At 44.0% G+C, this 12,166-nt stretch overlaps 1 protein-coding gene across 2 annotated transcripts in view; it reads left to right on the top strand.

The window, feature by feature from the left end:
• C7H16orf58 (chromosome 7 C16orf58 homolog) overlaps positions 1-11,617 on the top strand; it is a 137,173-nt gene extending 125,556 nt beyond the window's left edge. For both annotated transcript variants that reach the window (XM_030210465.1, XM_030210466.1), the window contains 9 exons: positions 406-511; positions 835-936; positions 2,163-2,233; positions 2,348-2,532; positions 3,201-3,258; positions 3,375-3,445; positions 10,786-10,944; positions 11,065-11,142; positions 11,233-11,617. In XM_030210465.1, the coding sequence (XP_030066325.1) occupies positions 406-511; positions 835-936; positions 2,163-2,233; positions 2,348-2,532; positions 3,201-3,258; positions 3,375-3,445; positions 10,786-10,944; positions 11,065-11,142; positions 11,233-11,327 (925 nt within the window). In that variant the 3' untranslated portion in view covers positions 11,328-11,617. The remainder of the gene's footprint in view (positions 1-405; positions 512-834; positions 937-2,162; positions 2,234-2,347; positions 2,533-3,200; positions 3,259-3,374; positions 3,446-10,785; positions 10,945-11,064; positions 11,143-11,232) is intronic.
• The last annotated feature ends 549 nt before the right edge of the window (positions 11,618-12,166 follow it).

The following is a 12,166-nucleotide window of genomic DNA, read 5'->3' as shown; positions in this document are numbered from 1 at the left end:
CTCTCATCTTTTTGCCCTCCAAATGCTATCTCTTCCTCCCCCCCCCCCCCCCCCCCCCACTCACTTTCTCATCACGGCTTCTCCTTCCCAAGCTCTTTCTCCTATTTTCCTTCTGCCCTCATTCTCCATTCTCCTCATCCTCCAAGCTCCCATATTACTGCCAAATGAAGGAAGGAGGGGAAAGAGTTTTGCCTGATGCCCCTTACTGCATGACAGCCAGGTCAGCCACCCACTAGACCCAGCCCTGGATACTGAGAGCAGTTGTCTACAACTTTCTTTATTGACTGGTGAGATACACCAGGTTGTTTTTTGTGTGTAGTAGCAGCTGTTGTTTGTTATTTAATGAATCAAAGTGTAATTGTAGTCTTTCTCCTCCCCTCTTGAACTCTCATCCTTTGACCTCAGGCTTTTTGCTGACATCCTTAATGACGTGGCCATCTTCATGGAAATTGTAGCCCCAGCCTTCCCGGCATGCTTCACTCTCATCATCTGCACAGCTGGCCTTTTTAAGGTAACTGAAGTCGCAGAACTTATCATAAGAGCACAGTGCCCAGAGAGTGGTGAGGGTTTTAAAGAGAGAGGGAAAGGCTAGTGGAAAAACCCTCAGGTACAAGCTCTGATCCAAGCTCTGCCACTGGCTCTCTTTCAGTGACCTTGAAACAAGTCACATTGGGGTCCTTTTATCAAGACATGCTAACAGATTTCGCATGAGCTTAGTATGCGCTAAATGCCAGGCAGCCCATAGGAATACAGTGGGCAGCATGGCATGTAGCGTGTGCTAACTATGTTCCTAGCCTTACAGTGGAAAGCTGTACATGTGTTCTTCCATTGCAGTGCATTGTAGGAGTGGCTGGCGGAGCAACACGAGCAGCACTTACTATGCACCAAGCACGCAGGAATAACATGGCTGATGTTTCAGCCAAAGATGGGAGCCAGGTGAGACAGGGCTGAGGGTGCATGTTTGCTATTTCCTCTGGTTTCTTTTTCTTCTTTATTTGCCCTTCAGTTTCTTCTTGTTTTCATCTTTCTTTCTGTGTTACTGTTTGTGTTTCCTCATTTCCCCATTTTATTTCTCTTTAGCAGTCTCAGTTGCTTTGACAAACCCAGAAGTGTCAGGATACACTCACTGACTCAAAGGCTGGAAGAGCACTGTTTTAAAGATGTACCATCAGTGTCAATCTTAACAGCTATCTTCCTTCTCTTCCTGATCCTGGGCACACCAACTCTGAATTTTTCCCAGGCCCAGTTGACCCCCAACCAGGGGCGTAGCCAGACTTTGGCGGGAGGGGGGTCCAGAGCCCGAGGTGAGGGGGCACATTTTAGCCCCCCCCCCCCCCGGCGCTGCTGACACCCCCCCCCCCCGCCATTGCCGACACCTCCCCGCTGCCGCCGCCACCAGCACCACCACGAACAACTTTGACCCCCCCCCCCCCCCCCCCGCCAATGACCCTTTTGACCCCCGCCGTCGCCTACCTTTGCTGGTGGGAGACCCCAATCCCCGCCAGCCGAAGTCTTCTTCCTTCGTTTGGTTTCCTAGTCTGACGTCCTGCACGACGTCAGACTCGGAAACCAAACGAAGGAAGAAGACTTCAGCTGGCGGGGATTGGGGTCCCTCGCCAGCAAAGTAGCAGACGGTGACAGTGGGTTGACGGCAGGTTGGTGGCAGGAGGGGGGTTGAGAGGGTCGTTGGCAGGGGGGTCCAGGGCCAAATCTACGGGGGCCCAGGCCCCCGTGGCCCCATAGTAGCTACGCCACTGCCCCCAACAGATGGGGAATCTGATTCTGGATACCCTGTATAACAAGTCTGCTACAGAGCCTGCCTATGTCTCTTTCTTTTACTTTCCTTTCTGGAGAGCCTCATTGCATTTGTCCATCTCTCTCTCTCTCTCTCTCTCTCTCTCTTTCTCTCTCTCTCTCTCTCTCATGTTCTCTGTTTTCTCTCCCTTCAGTAGACCCTGGTTAAGCTGCTAGTCATGCTGTCTGTCTCATGAGTGTGTTTTTCCCTTATTTCTGACAATGCCTCCCCTCTCCTTGCAAATCTCACTGATCTTGTTGACTCACAGTACCATTTTCTTTTTTTTTCCCCCCTTGGTATATATTTCTCTCTCTCGCTCGCTCTCTTTTTCAACAATGCACATTATAAATCTGTGCTTTCCATGCAGGAGACATTAGTTAACCTTGCTGGGCTTCTGGTCAGCCTTCTGTTAATCCCCTTGGTTACAGACAATCTTCGGTGAGTGGTAGAGAGGTGGGTAGGAGAGGGGATAATTGTGTCGAGTACTGGACCTTTTTTTTTTTTTTTGCTACCATGGTTGACATATTCTCACATTTGCTTCCTTTCTCACAGCCTCACCTATGGCCTGTACCTCCTTTTCACCTCCCTACACCTTTATGCCAACTACCGTGCTGTTCGCGGAGTTGTCATGGAAACACTTAACCAGGCCCGGCTCCACATTCTGGTGGAACATTTTTTAAGGGAGGGGAAGGTCCTAACACCCCCTGAAGCCAATGCTATGGAACCTGTGCTCCCAGGTAAGGACCAGGTTTAATGCACAAACTAGGGCTGTATCGAATATTCATGATTCAATTCGGCCCTGAATACATGATTCATATTCGGCCAAATAATGATTTAAATTTGTATATAAATAATCTGGGCCTCTGCTGTGCTAAATCCAACTTAAATAAAAGCTTGATCTCTGATTTCACTTTGCTTCTTTTATTATTGTTACGTTAAGGCTCAATGTCCATTATTTGTATTCAGCTGAATAATATTTTTCATTATTCGTATTGGTACAAATAGTAAAATACGCTATTTGGTACAGCTCTAGCACATACAACAAGGCTTTGTTGTAATGAAACTTGCATTGCAAGAGAGTCAGTGGTGAGACAATTCGAGAAAACTCACTCATGGGATTGCTATGTGGAAGCTCATACTGCCAGAGTCCCACTAAAGGGGTGCACTGCTGTAAGGAAAGATATAGTCATGGGGTTCTTGCATTAGAAACTTAGAGAGAACAGGTATTCCTTCATTGATAAGACAGAAGGTTTCAGCTCTATGAATGCTAACCCTGTTTACCCTACATGGTAATAAGTTACAGAATAAGGTACCTCTGGAAACTGTTTTCACTTTTATCTCGAGAAATGTTTTTCAGAAGACGTATGCTTAAACCTGAAAAGTTAGTACCTCTCTTTTTCTCTAGTGTTCCGCCAGAGTTTAACAGTTATTTTGGGAGCTCCATTCTTGTCATTGGCCTCTAGGTGAGTTTCTCTATTATCCCTCTTTAATCAGTCTCCCTCATGTGGCTTTTCCAATGTGTGGAAAATCAATATTCACTATTATCTACAAATAATTGGTGAATTTTCCTGTGTTCCAGCATTTCTGATTTTGAAAAGGCACTGGTGAATAATCAGAAAAAGTATTTGCTGGGCTACAGCCGCACAAAAGGTGAGACCTTTGCAGGATCAGTTTAAATATGGGATTCCTCTTATTTGCTGCCTACTGTTGCACACTTGTATTGTGAGAATAATTGTCTGTATGTTATGGCTATACATATGAAGTTAGAATATCCTGATAGAGAGGTTCAGGTAAATGCTGAAGAAGCCCGGGTGCATTTCAATAAAGAACAGACAGATGTTTCCAAATTACCCTTACCAACTACTAGGCAGGTTGTGAATACAAATTTAAAAATGACTTCAAATTGTCTGCTGGTAAATGTCAGAAGTCTAAAAAATAAGATTGGTGAGTTAGAATTTAGCACTGAATGAAGATGTAGACATAATAAGCATGTTCAGAGAAAGGATGATAATGAATGGAGCGTTAATACCATGATACAAATTATATCAAAATGATAGGATATATCAAATTGGTGGAGGAATGGTACTATAATGGTAATTTGGCAGCACAGAAAACCACACTTAGCACCAATTCTGTAACGGCACTTAGCACCAAGTTTTCAAGCTGTTAGAGAATACAGGCATAAGATGGCATTGGTGCACCAAAATATAGGTGCAACCACTTACATCAATTCAATGGCCGGTGTAAGTGGGAGCGCCTAGTGCATCATGCCACATGTGGAATTTATATTATTCTATGAGTTGCACTTGTCGTTAGGTGAAATGTCCATGATCTGCCCATGTTAACACCCCCCTGCAGTAGTGTGTTAAGGGACTTAAACACACATTTTATAGATTAGCACTTAGTGCTTAAGTGCATAACTGCTAATTATTGGTGCCAATCACGCGAGTAAGTACTGCTGTTCTATAAATATGTGTGCATTATTGGTGCCTAACTTTAGGTGCTCTTTTATAGATTTGCCCTTTATGTGTTAAGGATAACATAGACTCAAACAGAATAAAAGTCTTTCAGGAAACCAAATGCAATGTGGAATCTTTATGGAACAAAAATTCAGTGTGTGATGGAGAAGAGCATAGCGATGGGGATATACTGCCATCCATCTGGACAGGATGAAGAGACAGACCGTGGAATGCTAACAGAAATTAAGAAGGTTAACAAATTTAGTAATTGTAATTATAATTATGGGAGGTTTCAATTACTCCAACTTTGATTGGAAAATGTTTCATTAGGACGTACTAGGGAAGTACAGTTTGTAGATTCCATAAATGACTTCTTCATGGAACAGCTGGTCCTGGAACTGATGAATGGAATTTACTTTATATCTAGTCCTTGGAATGCAGAACTTGGTTCAAAGTGCAAGAGTAGGGAGGGGGAAGAGGTTGGGTTCTGCCGTAGTGAACACAATGGGGGCAGTTCTACAAAGGTTACCAAAATTTGGTTGCTATAGAATTCAAGCTCAGTGCCCTGCATTGTAACAGCATCTGGACACCCAGATTCCATTGTAGAACAGAGCATAAGTCAGCATTTGCACGCCAACATTTAGGTGCTATCATGCCATGTAAAAGGCAGGCATAAATGTTGGTGCATAAATGTTACACTTTAGAGCTTAACCAATAGTATTCTGTAAGCTACATGTGTACACTCACCCTTGCAGTTGCACACTATACAGACTATACAACCACTTAGTGTACAACCAGCATTAATGCTAGAATTTGTCTATAATTTTTAGCTATAAGCTATAAAGTTCTTTTTCAGGTATACTGCACTATTTCCCATCCCCCATCTCTCTTTTTCCTATCAGCCACTTGAAGGAATTTCTGGCTGGTCACATGCTCTGATGGGGTCTCATGTTGCTAAGGCAACTCAGATACCTGGTATATCCTGTTATGAAAATAAGTTACTGAGAAGAGGAATGGCAAGGACCAATTGCAAGCTTCCAGTACATATGAAAGTCCCAATTACAAGTCTCCAGCCCATATGCAGCACCTATGATTGGTCTAGGGTACAGGAGAGGTGGATGCTCACAACAGCCTATAAAGCCATGCTGCAGACAAAGGAACTTTGAAAAACTAGGCTTGGAGAGAGAGTTTCAGATCCATCCAATGGCCTATGCTTTTCCCAAAGGGGTCTGCTTCCCCCCCCCCCCCCCCCCCCCCCCTTCGTTCCTGGTAGAATCTAATTCTCTATAGCTATGAATCTTTCTTTCATTTATTCTTTCTTTCTCTGCTTTCTCTCTGTTCTGTGACCTTTGTATGAGGAACAAACTTTCTTCCTCCTTTCTCTCTTCTTTGTCTAATTAGTCTAATTACTTATAATTACCAGAGGTACTGATGTTAGATTTTGTAAGTTTGTTATAACTTGAAACTGATGTGTGATGGTGGGTGAGTAATTAAAAAGACTTTTAATTCTCTCTAATTCCTGTACAATGTTTTCTGTAATATTTGATAGAATTCGTGTTTTAGCGAATAGCAAACCAAATTGCGAAGCCTAGAAGAAATTCTACAATATTAGTGTGCAAATGGCATTTAGATTAAATGCTAAGATTGTAGAATTAAGAGGAATGTGTTCATATTTGTCCTAATCACTAATTTTAAAAAGGGAGATTATGATAACATGAGAAAATTAGGAAAAATCCAAAATGAGCAGGTCAAAGTTTGTATCGGGGGGGGGGGAGGGGGAAACATTATTTAAAAATACCATTTTGGAAGCCCAGATAAAATTTATTTAATATATTAAAGCTCAAAAAAGACCAAATATCTGCCAGCATATCTTAAAGGGGAGATGAAAGAGGCAATGAAAGCTAAAAGGGTGTCTTTCAGATAATGGAAAGCAGACCCTAATAAGGAAATAGGGATGATCATAAGCACTGGCAAGTTAGATGTAAAACAGTAATAAGGTGGGTTAAGACAGACTTTCAAAAGAAGTTTGCCATAGAGGCAAAAATACTAATACGTTTTCAAGTACATTCAAAACAAAAACATTTGAAGAGTCAGTTGGACCACTAGACAATCAAGGGGAAGGAGATTTCAGGTAAGGTAATAAGAGAAAAACTAAATGAATTCTTTACTTTGGTGTTTACTAAGAAGAATATCAGGATCATGGCTACACTGGAAATCCTTGAGAATGATGATTTAGAGAAACTGAAGTAAATAACTGTAAATCTAGATTTAATAGAGCAAACTGACAAACTAGTGAGTAACAGATCACCAGTACTGGATAGTATTCACTCCAAAGCTCTGAAAAATCTCAAATATGAAATTGCTGATTTGTTACTGGTAATGTATAAGCTAACACCAGGTTTTTAAAAGGGCACCAAATGTGATCTGGGAAATTATAGATGTCCCTGCCAGACATAACGGTAGAAACTACTCTTAAAAAAATAAAACAAACAAACAAACAAAAAACAAGCACTACCCATATAGATAAAACATGGATTACTGGGAACAAATCAGGATGGGATTAGCAAAGAGATGTTTTACCTTACCAATTAGATTTTTTTTAAGGTGTAAACAAACGTGGATAATAGAGTGCTGATTGATATAGAGGCTCATTTTCAAAGCACATAGACTTACAAAGAGGGGCATAATCGAATTGGGAGCCCAAGTTTTCATGAGGGCGTCCTCGCAGGACGGCCCCGTGAAGGGGCGGGGAAACCCGTATTATCGAAACAAGATGGGCGTCCATCTTTCGTTTCAATAATACGGTCGGGGACGCCCAAATCTCAACATTTAGGTCGACCTTAGAGATGGTCGACCTAAATGTTGAGATGGTCGACCTTAGAGATGGTCGTCCCCGGTTTTCAGCCATAATGGAAACCAAGGATGCCCATCTCAAAAACGACCAAATCCAAGCCCTTTGGTCATGGGAGGAGCCAGAATTCATAGTGTACTGGTCCCCTGACATGCCAAGACACCCACCGGGCACCCTAGGGGACACTGCAGTGGACTTCAGAAATTGCTCCCAGGTGCATAGCTCCCTTACCTCGGGTGCTGAGCCCCCAAAACCCACTCCCCACAACTGTACACCACTACCATAGCCCTAAGGGGTGAAGGGGGGCATCTACATGTGGGTACAGTGGGTTTCGGGTGGGTTTTGGAGGGCTCACATTTACCACCACAAGTGTAAGAGGTAGGGGGGATGGGCCTGGGTCCGCCTGCCTGAAGTGCACTGCACTCACTAAAACTGCTCCAGGGACCTGCATACTGCAGTCATGGAGCTGGGTATGACATTTGAGGCTGGCTAGAGGCTGGCAAAAAAAAAAAAATTAAGTTTTTTTTTTAGGGTGGGAGGGGGTTGGTGATCACTGGAGAAGTAAGGGGAGGTCATCCCCGATACCCTCCGGTGCTCATCTGGTCAGTTCCTAACACATGGACGTCCTAGACCCATAATGGAAAAAAAACAGCATCCTTGATGAACACTTGGACGACTTTACCTGGTTCTGTTTTTCTAACGACCAAGGCACAAAAAGTTGCCCGAACTGACCAGATGACCACCGGAGAAAATCGGGGATGACCTCCCCTTACTCCCCCAACCCCATCCCACCCTCAAAAAAAATCTTTAATAATATTTTGTGCCAGCCTCTATGCCAGCCTCAAATGTCATACTCGAGTCCATCACAGCAGTATGCAGGTCCCTGGAGCAGTTTTAGTGGGTGCAGTGCACTTTAGGCAGGCGGACCCAGGCCCCCCCCCCACCCCTTACCTGTTACACTTGTGGTGGTAAATGTGAGCCCTCCAAAACCCACTGTACCCACATCTAGGTGCCCCCTTCACCCGTAAAGGCTATGGTAGTGGTGTACAGTTGTGGGTAGTGGGTTTTGGGGGGCTCAGCACACAAGGTAAGGGAGCTATATACCTGGGAGCAATTTATGAAGTCCACTGCAGTGTCCCCTAGGGTGCCCAGTTGGTGTCCTGGCATGTCAGGGGGACCAGTGCACCACGAATGCTGGCTCCTTCCATGACCAAAGGGCTTGCATTTGGTTGTTTCTGAGATGGGTGTCTTTGGTTTCCATTATCGCCAAAAATCAGAAACGACCAAGTCTAGGGACGACTGTCTCTAAGGACGACCTAAATGTCAAGATTTGGGCTTCCCTGACCGTATTATCGAAACGAAAGATGGACGTCCATCTTGTTTAGATAATACGGGTTTCCCCGCCCCTCCATCGGGACGTTTTGCGAGGACGTCCTCAGCAAAACGTGAGCGTCCCTTTCGATTATGCCCCTCTTTGTCTTTTCTTGGTTTTTTGGGGAATTTATTTTTGTTCATTTCATTTATCTATTTTTGTACTTTTTTGTTTTATTAGTTTTAGATTTTTTTTTGTCTTGGGGTTTTAAAATCATTCCCTTCCCTTTCTCTAACCGCTTTATCTTCTCTCCCTCACACCTCCCAGTCTCAGTCTCTCTCGCTCTCTCTCTCTGGGGTATGGAGCAACAGCTGCTCTGTCAGGACTACTGCAAACATAGTAACATAGTAGATGACGGCAGAAAAAGACCTGCACAGTCCATCCAGTCTGCCCAACATGATAAACTCATATGTGCTACTTTTTGTGTATACCTTACCTTAATTTGTACCTGTCCTTTTCAGGGCACAGACCATATAAGTCTGCCCAGCACTATCCCCACCTCCTAACCACTAGCCCCGCCTCCCACCACTGGCTCTGGCACAGACCGTATAAGTCTGCCCAGCACTATCCCCGCCTCCCAACCACCAGTCCCGCCTCCCACGTGATATACAGTCCCAAAATAATGAGGGGCCCTTGGCTTCCAGATGATCCACCTTATCAGGAATGGTACAGATGCCTCACTAACGAGGTAGCTAAAGAGGATTACCTCATTCCCAAGTTTCTGTCTCCTCTGCAGCTTCACACGAGATAGACTGGAGGGCCAGTGCAGGTGGACAGCATGTCCTTGGATGATGTCAGCTAGCACAGTGCTTCCAGGAAGTCATGCAGAATCCATGATGGTATTGTTCATAGCCTATCCAGGCCTCAGGAATACAAAAAGTGAGATAGAGGGGCTACACCACTCCAACCAAAGCCAGCACCTGATCTGGCTAAAGATGCAGCTCTGGTGCCGGCAAAAGCAGCACAGAGTCTCACAGCAGCTCCTTCAGTTTTACAGAGGTAGGGAACTGCAATTCAAACCAGATCCTTGAACTGTGGTGCTCCATCTACAGAGACCTAAACAGTTCAAATGCTGATTGAACTGCATAAGGCTTTGTACAGAAGCATGTGGCTGAAAGAACAAGCTTGAATTACACATCCCCACCCATGTAAGACAAAAGGAGCTGCCCTGCAACTAGAGAGAGGGCAAGGAGCAGAAGCTGGATGGGATTTGGCAATCTAAAGGAAGCAGGAGGAGGATTTTTTTGTTTATTTAAGGAAGCAGAAGCTGGATTTATTTTATTTAAAAAATTATTCTAGCCCACCCATCTTACAATGAGTGGCTTACAAAAGTACCATACATAAAAGGTGTTTAACAGACATCATATAAAATCAAACAGACATCTGGCACTAAGGGGGGAGGTCTCAGAGCAGGGGAACAAGAAAGGGGAGCAAACAGTGGTAGCTGTCTTCCAACCTGGATTTGCTGGAAGCAACACTATTCTTTTACTGTTCAGTGACTGCTGTCTTGTGATCTAGGCTTTTAACAAGTGGCTTCAGCTGTCATCTAATTCACAGCCCACATTTATGTATTACTAGTAAACAAAGGCCCGTTTCTGAGCGCAATGAAACGGGCCCTAGCAAGAGTTTCATGGCTGCATGGCTCGTCGCGGTTTTACCTGGTTCGTGGCGTGCACTGCTGCTGTTTCCGTTGTAGCTCTGTGTGGGTGGCGGTTTTCGTGCCCTGCCCTCGACGCCATCACGTTTTGACGCGAGGGCGGAGCAGAGCTACAGTGTGGAAATCCGGAGTTTGTGGCCTGAGTAGATCGTTGGAGGTGAGAATCTGCTCCGCCCTCAACGTCATAACGTTTGACGCGAGGGCGAGGCCCACAGACTGTGATTTTCGTGGCTTCAGAGCTTTGAACATACGAACTGGCTTCAGTGACGTCAGCAGACAATAGACCGTTGAAGGTGAGTTTTATATATATAGATTCTGTGCTGCATAGCAGCATTAGCTTTTCGAAAGTTAGGACACCTGAACTTTGGCATCTGGCACCTGGGAATTTTCTACACCTTTTGTAAAAATAGGTCTGTTTTGGGGAGATGCTGAGTATTCTGAGTGTTGATCTGTTTTCTAGAATATTATGTATATTATGTGGTGGCAAGAGTAGATGGGTTTGTGTTGTGAAGGGTTTGTTGTATATTGTGTTTTGATGCTGTATCTTTGGGTATTTAGTTTTTTTCCCCACCTTATGTGAGTCATATCTTTATTTCTCTCTCTCTCTCTCTCTCTCTCTCTCTCTCTCTCTCTCTCTCTCTCTCTGAACAGGAAAAATATCCATTGTCCTCCACCCAGATGCAAGCAGTATAGACATGATTCAGGCCTGCACACATGCTGAAGTATTCAATATGTTACTCTATGGGAAGATGCTTCATTGCCAAATAGAAGCCAGCTCTCTCCGAGAGCTGCAGAAAAGACTCCAAAATGGTATGAGGGGAGGATGAGGAGGCATGTGTGGGCAATGAGGGAGCACAGAAGGAAATATAATAGGCTGATAGATAGGCAGAAGTATTCATTTCTTAATTACTGTGCTGTTTTCCATTGCAGCTCCTAAAGAAGGGATATGGGAAATCATCTCAGAAACTCACCTTCTTCTGGACAGGATCTTCCCTAAAATCTTGAAGGGTAGAAAAGCATTTATATTCTTCACAGTTTCAGTTTAAGGTGATTCTCTACCCTATTAATTATATATCATTATTTTTTTCTCTCATGCAGGATTTGTCACTGCAGGCTGGGTTACAGACAGGAACCTTCTAAACTTTGATGAGTGGAGAGTAGACTGGAATCTGGAAGCAAAGAAAATGCAGTGACCTAAAGCCCAGTAGTGGCAGAACCCAGAGCAACTGAGTCCAGTATCATCAGAACTTAAATACCCACACAGCACAGAGCCGTAAAAAGAATGGTGTAATTGGGATAAAGAATAATATGTATAGAATCCACCAATGCCATAAATTGGTTCCAGACCCCAGACTACTGGTTCCTGGACTCACAGTAGCTTACTGGTACTAGGGGATCAACATATTGACATCTGATGTCTGACTAGCATCTCTGTCTTTTTATGTTTCAGTGCTAAAAATAAATAGATAACTTCCTTTTAATAAAAGGGAATATTTTTAAAGGTTTTCTTTATGTACACAGCCTCTATGTCGTCTTGTTATTGTAGCAACCTCTATAGCCTTGCTTTCCTTTTGACTTCAGTAGAATGTATATCCAAAAAATAAATTGTAATATGCATATAAAAACAGGCCGCCAAATATTCAGCCCACGGTGTCTGAGCCTCTCCCAGCTGCAGTCTGAACGGACTTAAGAACATAAGAATAGCCATACTAGGTCAGACCAGTGGTTCATCTAGCCCAGTATCCTGCTTCCAACAGTGACCAATCCAGGTCACAAGTACCTGGCGGAAACCCAATTGGTAGCAACATTCCATGCTACCAATCCCGGGGCAAGCAGTGGCTTCCCCCATGTCCATCTGAATAACAGACTATGGACTTTTCCTCAAGGAACTTGTCCAAACCTTTTTTAAACCCATACGTTAACTGCTGTTACCACATCCTCTGGCAGCGAATTCCAGAGCTTAACTATTCTATACGCAAGTAGAGATGTGCAGACACTTGGGCGTTGGCAAGTCCACTCTACGGGGGTGGAT

This window comes from Microcaecilia unicolor, chromosome 7 (assembly GCF_901765095.1).
Source record: "Microcaecilia unicolor chromosome 7, aMicUni1.1, whole genome shotgun sequence".
Taxonomy (NCBI): Eukaryota; Metazoa; Chordata; class Amphibia; order Gymnophiona; family Siphonopidae; genus Microcaecilia; species Microcaecilia unicolor.
This window is presented reverse-complemented; position numbering and strand designations above follow the sequence as displayed.